The sequence below is a fragment of the Antennarius striatus genome, chromosome 2, assembly GCF_040054535.1.
Source record: "Antennarius striatus isolate MH-2024 chromosome 2, ASM4005453v1, whole genome shotgun sequence".
Lineage (NCBI taxonomy): Eukaryota > Metazoa > Chordata > Actinopteri > Lophiiformes > Antennariidae > Antennarius > Antennarius striatus.
In genome coordinates, this window is record NC_090777.1 from 7,107,481 (window position 1) to 7,120,055 (window position 12,575).

At 43.9% G+C, this 12,575-nt stretch overlaps 1 protein-coding gene across 8 annotated transcripts in view; it reads right to left on the reverse strand.

The window, feature by feature from the left end:
* The window catches only part of LOC137607517 (uncharacterized), a 92,212-nt gene that overhangs the window by 13,727 nt on the left and 65,910 nt on the right, over positions 1–12,575 (reverse strand). For 4 of the 8 annotated variants that reach the window (XR_011037993.1, XR_011037991.1, XR_011037990.1 and 1 more), the window contains exons 4-5: positions 8,753–8,927; positions 5,742–6,238 (exon numbers count right to left, since the gene is read on the reverse strand). Coding sequence is in view for 1 of the 8 variants with exons in the window: in XM_068333347.1 (XP_068189448.1) it covers positions 6,140–6,238; positions 8,753–8,927 (274 nt within the window). In the remaining 7 variants the exon portion in view is untranslated. Of the gene's footprint in view, positions 1–4,557; positions 5,508–5,741; positions 6,239–8,752; positions 8,928–12,575 lie in introns of those variants that run through there. The other 4 variants (XR_011037994.1, XR_011037989.1, XR_011037988.1 and 1 more) reach the window with 4 other exon arrangements.

The window sequence follows — 12,575 nt, forward strand, 5'->3', positions numbered from 1 at the left end:
GTCTCCTACATCCAACTATTCTTCATATCCCTCCAAAGGAAAAAGCAAAGGACTCTGAACAAGAAAAATAGAAATCAGAGATAACAGTGGACAGCACCCTAGTGTCAAGTGGTCTGACTGGGGCTGGTGATCATGATTGTAAACTTCCCATAGTTCCTGTACAAATTAAGTCAAAAAAGGGCAGCAAAATTGTTACCAAATATGCCTTTTTAGATCAAGGAAGTACAGCAGTATTCTGCACAGAGGCGCTGATGCACAAGCTTGGCCTCAGAGGAAAGAAGACACGTATTCTTTTGCAGACAATGGGCCAAGAAAAGGTGGTGAGCAGCCATATCGTGTCTGGATTGGAGGTTTCTGGCTTAAAGTATGATAATTTCTGTGAACTGCCCAAGACTTTCACACAGGAGCGTATGCCTGTCCACAGTGGGAACATTCCAAGACCGAGGGATCTTCAGGGATGGTCTCATTTAAAACAAGTTTGTTTGCCTGAAATAGATGCAGAGATTGAACTGTTGATTGGAACAAATGTTCCTAAGGCCTTGGAACCATTGCAAATCATTCACAGTGTAAATGGTTGACCTTATGCTATCAGGACGATGCTGGGATGGACTGTGAATGGACCTCTGAAGGTAGAAAGTGAGGAAGCAATGGATTGCGAGCAGCCGGAGTTGTCAGTGAACAGAGTGTCAGTTGTGAATTTGGATTAACTTTGGCAGCAACAGTTCAAGATGGATTTCCCTGAATGCAGTGTGGATGAGCAACCTGGAATGTTAAGAGAGGATCAAAGGTTTATGGACTTGGTTACAAACTCAGCAAAGCAAGTGAATGGCCATTACCAGATTGGCTTACCGTTAAGGAATGAGGAACTCAACATGCCAAATAACAGAATAATTGTGGAGCAATGTGCCAAGTACCTGAAGAAAAGGCTTTTGAAGGACTCATCGTTCTATTCAGACTACACAGCCTTTATCAATGATCTGGTTGCCAAAGGTTATGCAGAAAAGGTGCCCGAAGAGGAGTTGGAATGCTGCAATGGCAAGGTCTGGTATATCCCCCACCATGGCGTACCACCCAACAAAGAAGAAGATAAGAGTTGTCTTTGACTGTGGAGCGAGTTTCCAAGGAACATCTCTTAATGCTCAGCTCCTACAAGGTCCAGATCTGATGAGTTCATTGATTGGGGTGGTGACCAGATTCAGAAAGGAACCAGTGGTAATCATGGCAGATGTTGAATCCATGTTTCACCAGGTAAGGGTGCCAGCTGAAGATGCCAATTTCTTGAGGTTTCTCTGGTGGCCTGATAGAGATTTAAATCAAGAACTCAGTGATTTCAGGATGTTAGTGCATCTCTTTGGCGCGACTTCATCTCCCAGCTGCGCCAACTTTGCTCTCAGGAAATGTGCAGAAGATAATAAAGAACAGTTCAGCCAAGAGGTGATTGATAAGGTCCTACATTGCTTCTATGTCGATGATTGTCTGGTGTCTGTGCCTTCAGAAGACAAAGCTGTATCTCTCTATCATGACCTTGTCTCCATCTGTGCGAAGGGTGGTTTCCAGCTTAGGAAATGGATAAGCAACAGACGTGAGGTTATGACTGTAATACCTGATAGTCACAGAGCTAAGGACACGAAAGGATTGGAATTGGATCAGGATCAGCTACCGTTGGAGAGAGTGCTTGGTGTGGAATGGTGCATTCGGTCTGACAGTTTTAAGTTCAAGATCATCATTAAGGACAGACCACTCACCAGGAGAGGAATTCTTTCAACTGTCAGCTCCATCTTCGATCCTCTTGGAATCCTGAGCCCTGTTGTGTTGCTTGCCAAGAAAATCTTAAGCGACCTGTGCAGGAAATCACTTGGCTGGGATGACATCATACCTGAATCAGTTGCTCATGGATGGATGACTTGGCTGCAGGAACTGTGCCGTCTAGAGAATTTTAACATCATGAGATGCCTGAAACCACCAGACTTTGGAGAAACAACTACAGCATAGCTGCACCATTTCTGTGACGCAAGTGAAGATGGCTACGGAGTAGTGACTTACCTGCTGTTACATAGCACACACTCAAAAGTACACAGTGCTTTTGTCATGGGAAAGGCTAGGGTAGCTCCACTTAAGTCGGTTACCATCCCTCGTATGGAACTCATTGCTGCCACCATGGCAAGCCGCATTGATGTCTTGTGGAGGAGAGAGTTGCAACTGGAACTTCACAATTCTGTATTTTGGACAGACAGTGCATCCGTGCTAAAATACATCAAGACCGAGACTTCCAGGTTCAAAGTCTTTGTTGCCAACCGAGTTTCAGAAATTCTCAAGGTCTCACGGTCTTCTCAATGGAGGTATGTTGACACTGCAAGCAACCCAGCCGATGTAGCCTCTAGAGGTTTGAAAGTGGAGGCATTCCTCAAGAATCTAACATGGGTTTTGGGTCCGCCTTTTCTCTGTCAACCTGAGTGTATATGGCCTGTTAATCCTAAGGACGTTCATCAGCTTCCACCAGATGACCCTGAGATCAAGAAAGCTGCTGTTGTGAATGCTGTACAGGCCAGAGAAGAGAGTGATGCTGTGACTCGCATGATCACTTACTTTTCATCTTGGACTGGTCTGAAAAGATCTGTGGCTTGGATGTTGAGATTCAAGGACTGGCTCTTGGCTTGTTGCAAGAAGAGGAAACAGTTGAACACCGAACTTTCAGTCTAATTTGGATGTGATACAACAAAGATGTTCTTTAGAGGAAGATATGGATGCTTTCAAGAGGAAGATAGTTCCAAGTTGTCTGTCAGTGGAGGAACTGGAGAAGGCCGAACTGGAGATCATCAGGTTCTGCCAGAGGAAGAAGTTTCCAGAGGAATTCTCCAGGCTGCAAAATGGCAAAAGTGTTAAGGGCCATAGCCACATTTATAAACTTTTCCCACGTGTTGAAGATGATGTTCTGAGAGTTGGCGGTCGGTTGAGTAGATCATCTATGCCCACGGAGGCTAAACAACCCCTAATACTGGCTAAAGACTTCCATATCTCAGACATGCTTCTGAGGCATATTCACCAAGAGGTGGGACATGGCGGCCGTAACCACATGCTATAGTGCTCATTATGGACAACACGGCTCCTCGAAATTCCTGGTCATGGGAAAAGTCCTTCAAACCTTTCCAGACAGATGAGGATTTGTGCGTCAGGTGCGGATTAAAACAAAGAGCAGTTGTCTGGATCATCCAATAACAAAGATCTGTCTACTACAGGAGGCTGAAGCTGGATGAGGAGCAGCTGCTGAATATTGGAACGCTTTGACTCCCAGTTTGACTTTGATTTTGACTGACTTGCCAAAGACTGATGGCTAAAAACTTCTTTTGACAGACTGATTGTTGCCTTTACTTAATTCTGACACAGGAAGAAAGCAGACAGAAGACAAGATATGTGTTATGGACTTTAATGATATTAAGCTTTTAACTGTTTCATGTCTCCTATAATATGAATGTGGGTAATTATTATGTGTTATCCTAATAATTAGGGGCTGAAGTGTAGGAGCCATGAATGAATTTACAGGTATTTTGTATTATGAGATGATATGATGATGGTTTGAATATTGTATTTGTTGTTGTTTGTGATGTTGTTTTTTGTGATTTCACTGAAGGAATAAGTGGGTCAAACGGATGTGGGCGTGAACGTCAATATAGGTTAAATAGGGTATCTTCTCACCTGTGTGGAGGGGAGAGAGAGGGTGAGCGGGGTTGCCGTATTTTTTGTTGACCGCCGCAATACGCAAAACACGCAACACGCAACACATCACACAACGTTTTTTTATTGATACGTCTTTGTGAGTCACTTATATGAGTCTGTGAACAGTTTTTATGAGTTGATTATTCTTTTTTCGTTAATAAAGGATTGAACGTATTTTTATGTATCGTGGTGATTTTTGCCTGGAAGCGCGTCTGACAAAGGAAGGCCCTGTCGTCAGCCTCTAAGCGACTTATTGGTTTGGAAGTTGCTACACAAGTTTTGCAAACTTCTTCACAGCCCAACAGATGTGCAGTATGACGCTAAGGGCAACATCACAATAACAGTCTGCATTAACACAGGTCATTACAATGTCATGTGACCGTATAGTAAATAAGAATATAAAAATATAATCATATTAACTCCCTGGCCTCCAAGGACATCTATTGATGTCAATTATGTTTTTCAACGGGAAAGGCTGAGGAACAGTCTGGGGAACAGTCTTGTCAGTGAAAATTGGGTTTCAAAATCATGGAATTTAGCCTAATAACGACTGATCCAGACACAGAACAGAGGATGGCGTATCATAGGAAGATGGAGAAGTTGTGACAGCTTTTTGCAAAAGTTTGTGTAAGTCAGAGCGCACCCAGGAGCAAACACGCCATCGCTTTGAGTGAGGAGTCTTGCAATCAATGAAGAAAAGAAAGAAGACACCAATAAATGTCCAGAGCGTTGGTGTCACGACACATCAGGGTTGGGCCCCAAATGCAAGACACTGGTAGAAAGGTTTGCATCCATATTTTAATGACACAAACCAAAGTCAAGGAAACACAAGAAATGCAGAAGTACATAAAAACAGCCTGGCAAGACACAAAAGAAGCAGCCGGTTTATAAAGCCTCAGGCTAATCAACCCGATCCAAGTCCAGATGTGGAGACGAGGCTCCACCAACAAGTTCGGCCTCTCCTCCTGCCACACCCAGTACAGCAGAGCACCAACACCGAACCATGACACTCCCCAAGGGACGGCCCCCAACATCCCAAAAGCGGTCCCAGGGGAGGGTCAGGGTCGGGCCCCAGAATCAAATAGAGTTCAGGCCCAGGGTCAGGAACAGATTCAGGAACCAGCTGGGATCCAGGCACTGAAGCAGGCTGGGCTTGGGGTGTAGAGACAGGGTGGGATCCAGGCACGGAGACAGGCTGGAGTCTGGGTGCAGACACAGGCTGGAGTCTGGGTGCAGAGACAGGCTGGGGTCTGGGTGCGGTCGGGTACAGGTTCAGGAACCGGCTGGGATCCAGGCACTGAAGCAGGCTGGGCTTGGGGTGCAGAGACAGACTGGGATCAGGGCACGGAGACGGGCTTGGGTCTGGGCGCAGAGACAGGCTGGGGTCCGGGTGCGGAGACAGGGAAGTTGGCACTAGAACCGGCTCAGGGATTGGTGCAGGAACAGGTTCAAGGACAGACGTAAAAACTGGAGCTGGAATTCCAGGGTAGGCTGACAGCCATGCCATGGTGGCTATCCCCAGCTGCTTTCTCTCGGCAGCCAATTCAGGATCCCGGAGCTTGCTGCTGGTTAGTGCAGCAAAACCCTGGAGAAAACAGGGGTCTGCTGGGTCCAGTGTTGGCAAGGTTGTTCTGTCACGAAGGGCAGGGTTGGGACCCAAATGCAGAACACCAGTGGAAAGGTTTGCATTAGTGATCTGACATTCCGAAACGAGGTTTCAAAGCATGTGCCGAGTAGGGGAGGGGGCGTTTCAACCAAGCATGTATCAAGGCTTGCTTCAACTAGGGGAAAAACTGAAAATGATGATGTACAAACCTCATTACACAGCTGATACCACGTGACTGACTTAGGATCGGTTTATGCACGTTAAACTTTTGTTATTTATAATTTAATCCTTGAGGAGAAGAAGAAAACAATTCAATGAACTCTAGACCAGTTTTTTAAGTCCATCAAACAACAACAGCCAGAGTGAGCTGTTGATGTTGACGATCCACTGTACAGTTATATAGTAATGTAATGAAAGTTACCTTTAGAGCGAAGGAAGAGGAGGAAGAGGGACGACTTGTCAGTGAGAGGCAGAGTTGTCTTCATTAGCCTTTGCTTTATCAGCCATGATAAAGCAGAGTATCCAAGGAGGTAAGACTGACATGCTGAGATGCTCAGAGACAAGACAAGAACAAGATGGGGGGGATGAGTGTTGGAGATGTGGGAACGCAGCAGAGCTTTTCAGCAGGGTTGTGGCAGAAAGAAGTACAGTAGTCGGATATGGTGGCGCGCAGTTGTCTGTAAATCGAAAGTTCTTGAGAACTACCTGTACACAGCTTGTGTGTGTGTGTGTGTGTGTGTGTGTGTGTGTGTGTGTGTGTGTGTGTGTGTGTGTGTGTGTGAGTGTGTGTTCATGCATTGTGTGTATGGGTACACATACGTTGGCTGGTGGACTCCATTCTAGAGGCTGTGTTGACAGTATCTCCAAAAAGACAGTATCTTGGCATCTTGTAGCCAACTATCCCAGCAACACATGGACCTAATACAAAACATTGCATTGAAAAGAACATTAAAATAAAAATAAAAACTGTGCTGGCAATCAAAGTTTTGAGAAAACTTTTGTGCTGTGTATTGTATTGTACCAGTCAGGGATTGTTCTAATCTCAGTCAGTTTGATGGATTTTTAGTATACCACCTGCTGCACTAAGTGATTATTGTGGAATCATTACATTCATTGGAATCATGGGATAGAACATGGTGCAATAACTTAGATTTTGGCCCAATCCCAGACTCCCTCTAAGCCCTACCTTGCAGTTGCTGCTCAGTCTCACTCTTGAATTCAATGTGAACTCACAAAAAGGTGAATTGTGAGTCAATACAATACTTGCTCTTTTCTTGGAGCAGAACCCAGGAGACCCCAAACAAAGAGTTTCCTAGACACAGGATCAATTGTGATCAATTAGAAGACCCACTCTACCACTGAGCCACTGTTGCCGTCTTCAATGTATTCAACCCCATTCACCCTGATGTAAAAACTGATCAGCCTTACTGGTGTGTGTGTGTGTGTGTGTGTGTGTGTGTGTGTGTGTGTGTGTGTGTGTGTGTGTGTGTGTGTGTGTGTGTGTGTGTGTGTGTGTGTGTGTAAAATATAGTAAAATATGTTGCATCAGCTTTTATGATGCTGCAATTTTCTTTGTGTACATTCTTGCTGCAATGATTTTTATAATCTGTTCCATGTTCACATTTGTTCCTTTTTTCAAGGCAGTGCTTTTAGAAGTCTCCAACACAGCAGTTTGAAAGGGACAAAAACACTGGCAGATATGCCCAAATGCACAGAAATAGCTTCTTTATAGAGTCAATAGCTCCATTTTCAAAAAGGATTAGGCCTAAAACAAGTCAGTGTCCTCCAGACTAAAATGTGGATATAGCAAATAGATAGCTAGATATAGCATCCATTTTTTAGAGGGAATGTTATTTCACACTGAGAGGTGGCCATACACATCTCAGAAGTGGAAGTTCATTTAAGAGGGAGGTATCATCATTCAGGCCAGAGCAGTTTCAATGACTTAATCCAGTCTCAGGGCAGAGTACAGTAGTACCTCTACTTACAAATGTCTTGTCATATGAAATTTTCAAGTTACGAAACTTGTCAACAGGAAAATATTGCCTCTTGTCACAAAAGAAATTTCAGGATACGAAAGGTAAAAATACAGTATGGGCTGCTACTCGCAGTTCCCAAAGTTTACTGAACGCAAAATTTTTATAGCTGCTCTGCCATTGGTTATTACGTAGCATCTTCCTGGCATCTCGTTAGCTAAGAGGGACCTCTACCGTATGTGTCTATGTGTGTAGATAGATGGGTGTATGCAGAGTCCTTGTCATTCGGCTCTCCACCCATGAGGTGTACTGATCGTTTTACGTAAATGTATTAACTTTTAGAGTATTCACTATGGACCCCAAGAAAGTGATGGTGAAAAGAGGAAAAGAATTAAGGTGAGGGAACGTCGGCGAAAGGACACCGGAAGTTTAAGGCATCGCGCTGGTGGTTCGAAAAGTTCGAAAGGGGGACTGGAATTCACTCTGTTGTTCGGCATGGTGAGGCAAGTAGCGCATTAACCAAAGAGGCCAAAAAACAATGAGGACAGCAGTTAAAAGGTTTAATGTCTGAATTTTGGGGGGACTTGGAATGGATTAGGGCATTTGCATGGAAAATGTGTCTACTTACAAAATTTTCTAGTTAAGAAATTTCTTCCAGAACCAATTAATTTTGTGAGTCGAGGTACCACTGTATACTCTCTGCCTATAAGGGTCTTTGAAAGCTTGGTTTTGATACTTGATAACTGTTTGAAGTATTCAAATGATTAGTAAACCATTCAACTGGAACTCAAATTAGAAAACAATTTTTAAAAAAAAACAAAAACAAAAAACACTGATAAGCACTAACTAAGCTCTAATTAACACTCACTGGTCTCAGCAAGAATATCAACATTCACCTCACAAAATTAGTGCAAATTGTAAGATATTTTTATTTCATTGCCCATGCTAACATAGCTATTAGAACACATCTTCAATTTTATAGATGATGTCATAATGAATAAGTGATGCCTTTTTTAACACAGACAGATAGTGATATACTCAAATTTGCTGTTTTTATTTGACATTTAGACTGTTATAACTACCTCTAAAGAGGCTGCCCAAAACATCAAAGTTAATGAGCTGGCCAGATGATCAAACAAGAAAATTGCATTTGTCATTTGCATCTTTGGATCAAAACAACAATGTACCAGAATAAAATAATCTAAATTGATTTGTGACATGCAAAGTATGTATTGGTTGACAATGAGCTGCAATGAGAGAGATAATGTTGATCTAGGGGCGGGAACCTTACAAGCCAATGGCTACTACCCGTCAACCCTTTTTTTTTCTTTTCGGATGATGTTGCTGATGTCTCAACACTGATGAAAGTAAAATCTGTTGTAATAACATGTCTGGAAAGAAGAAAATAAACTGAATAAATAAATAAAAAATACATCTTATAGTGTGGTCTTCTTACCTGTGTGGATGCCAGCTCGGAGCTCTAGTCGCTGGTTGGGCATGTGAGGAATGGAGACTTGTCTGACTGCTGCCACCAGATCCAGTGACATCTTCGCAATTTCGTCTGCATGTCTGTCACCATTCCTCTCAGGCAGACCGCTTACTACCATGTATGCATCACCAATTGTCTCCACCTGTTTTCATAGTTTGACAACATTTTCTTAAACAAAATTTGAAAGCTGTAACCAAACACTTTTTTTATATACTGTATACATAGTACTAGATAGATAGATAGATACTTTATTAATCCCGGAGGAAATTGTATATATCCAGTGCTCAGGCATTACATAATGAATAAATACTGGATAAACACCAGGAGAAAAAGAAACACTGACATCACAGGACATACCGCAAGATATACACTACACTAACAGACACATGCAGCACTAACAGGACTTATATACTAAACTATAACTAAAATATAAACACTATAAAATTAAAATATAAACAGTATAAAATTTAAAATATATAATAGTATTAAATTAAAATATAAACAGTATAAAATTAAAATATAAAACAGTATAAAATTAAAAAATATAAACAGTATAAAATTAAATTAAATCCATTCAACCGCGTGTTGATCTCGCCACCTCCCCCCCGCTCCTCCTAAGAGAGTCATTGTACCGCCTGATGACACGGGGACGAAGGACGACCTCAGCCTCTCTGTGGAGGCGCTGTGTGACAGCAGTCTGCCGCTGAAGGCGCTTCTCTGCTGGGAGAAGGTGGTGTGTAGGGGGTGGCTGGTGTTGTTCATGATAGCCTTAACTTTAGACATGGTCCTGCTCTCCAGAAGCATATCCAAAGAGTCCAGGCTCAGCCCAACCACTGAGCCCGCTCTGCGAATGAGTCTGTTCAGATGGTCCATATCTCTTTTCCTGGCCCCCCCACCCCAACACACAATGGCGTACGACAGCATACTGGAGACTACGGACTGATAGAACATGAGAAGGAGCTTAGGACAGATGTTAAAGGAGGCCAGCCTCCTCAGGAAGTACATCCTGCTCTGCCCCTTCTTGTACACACAGTTCGAGTTGAGTGACCAGTCCAGTCTGCTGTCTAGCTGCAGTCCCAGGTACTTATAGTTTTCTACCACCTCCACCTCACTGCCCTCGATGATCACTGGCTGTGGAGAGGGAGGTGCCCACTGGAAATCCAGCACCATCTCCTTTGTCTTGGAGACGTTGAGCTGGAGCTGGTTCTGTTGGCACCACTCCACAAAGTCAGCCACCAATGCCCTGTACCCCCCCTCATCACCCTCCCGGATACTTGCCACTATCGCAGTGTCATTGGAGTACTTCTGTATGTGGCATGTATCTGAGTTGTGCTTGAAGTCTGATGTGTAGAGGGTGAAGAGAATGGGGGAGAGAACGGTCCCCTGTGGTGCCCCCGTTCTGCTGGTCACTATAGAAGACAAACAGTCCCCCATACGGACGTACTGGGGTCTGTCCGGTAGGTAGTCCATAATCCAGCTCACGAGGTAGGGGTCCACATGGAATACTATGGAATGGGACAATCGATGTAGTTGTGTGTGTGTGTCTATGCGCACACACATTCACACACACACACACACACACACACACACACACACACAGCATTTCAGTATTATTAACTCACGATGCTAATTGCTATCACCTGTCTCATAAGCCACGACAGGAAATGGTGGCAGGTTGGGCTCTGGATCCCAACCCCTTTAGCGGGGCTGGACTCTTCACTTTTCTGGCGTTGCCCAAGTTGGGAGGTGACGGGCTGGTGTGGGCTTACTACCACAGCTCAGCTGCCATATGTTGGAGATTACCCCAGGGAATGAGAGGGTCGGATCCTTGCTTTTTCCAGTTGGGGACAGGTGTCTCATTGTTGTTTTGGCCTACGGGTCAAACAGCAGTGCGGACTGCTCTTCGATCTGAGGATGCAGAATTTCTGGTAACTTGTCAGGTCTTTAAGAGTAGAGGGGGAGGCAGAAGACTACTAAGGGGATTTTCAGTAGTCTAGATGTACTTTATTACTTTAGTAACCTCTGTTACTTGTCTTTCTTTGCTTTTCCTGCTAATATTAATTTGACCTTTAAAATGTTTGCAAGATACTGCTGCTGTCTTTGTGCTTCTGCTTGACGGGTGGCGAACAAGTATGGAAGACAGGAAATACGAGGGCATGGAAATCCCACCCCCACTTCAGCAACTACAGCATAATTTGGACTGCAAATTCTGTCTGGTCTATCAGCCACTCCCTCTCTCTCTCTCTCTCTCTCTCTCTGTCTTTCTCTTTTTCTTGCCCTGTCTCTATCCCCAGTATCTTTCCTTTTCCACCCAACCAGTCAAGGTGGATGCCCGTCCTCCAGAGTCTGTGTCCTGCCCAGAATCTGTTCCTCAATGAGGGAGTTTTTCCCCACGCCACTGTTGCTTATGCTTGCTCTGGAGGATTCTGTTGGGTTTTTCTGTGTGTTAAAGTGCTTTGAAATGTTTGCTGATGTGATTAAGCATTACATAAATGAAGGTTGATTGATTGATTGAATACCCGTCCTTGATGGAGTCCCTGGGAGGGGTACTAAATAGTGCTTCGACTGTGGATTCCATTGTTGTTTTTGGGGACTCCAACACTCACGTGGGTAATGACAGTGAGACCTGAAAAGGGTTGATTGGGATGAACGGCCTCCCTATTCTGAACAGAAGTGTTGTTCTGTTATTGGACTTCTTTCCTAGTCAGTTTGTCCATAATGAGCACCTTGTTCAAGCACAGGGATGTCCATAAGTGCACATTGCACCAGGACACTCTAGGCTGAAGGTCAATAATCGACTTTGATGTTGTATCATCAGACCTATGACTTGGACACTTGGGTGAAGAGAGGGGCAGAGTTGTCAACTGATCACCACCTGGTGGTGAACTGGATCCGCAGGCAGAGCAGGAGGTCAGACAGACTTGGCAAAAAATGCAAAAAAAATGTGTTTTGAGGATCCGAACGTGATGGTTCCATCCGGACCTGTGACCACTCCATGATAAATTCACGAGAGTAGATTTGTTCTGATGGTCGCGGCTACAGACGGTGGGCTCAGCTCCTCCAGTGAATACGGTAATATCTCCACTCAGTTCAGCCAATCTGATTGTTTGTTTACCTGCTGTGTAAGTGCCATCCGCTGCCGCTACCACTGTGAGCTTACTGCTACAGTGGAGAGCAGGGGAAGGGAGACAATGACGACAGTATAGCCTACTCCAAACGAAGGGAGGCTAATATGGAAAACTGTTGGTTAACAATGAGTGTACGGAGAAGTTTATTCTTCCGTCAACCAGTTAAAACCATTTTACCTTATATGGTCTGAACACGTATCATTAACTAAACATTGTAACATGAAGCACCACTACGAAACAAAGCACAGAGCTTTTGAGCAAAGTTATCACCTGAAGATGACCGAAGAAAATGCAAACAATTTTTCAATAAAGGCATAGTGGGTTTTGGGGCAACTCAGATAATCTTTTATACACCTTTGTTGAGACATTATCTGAAGGAAAACAGAAAGATGAGATGTATGAAAAAATCAATCAAATATTAACAGTTTGATGCAGCTACTCAGAGAGCACCATGCATATCTGTGGCCATTGATGAGTCTACAGTTGTTACTGGTAATGTTCAGCTTTTATGTGTGTCAGGTTCCTTCACACAGACAAGGCAGTTTTTGCTGGGTGTAACACCACTAATACACACAAGAGGAAGGGACATATATGCAACAATAGAAGAGATGCTGACAAAGAGGGCATAGATCTGAAGCTGGTGGTCTCTGTCACCAGAGAAG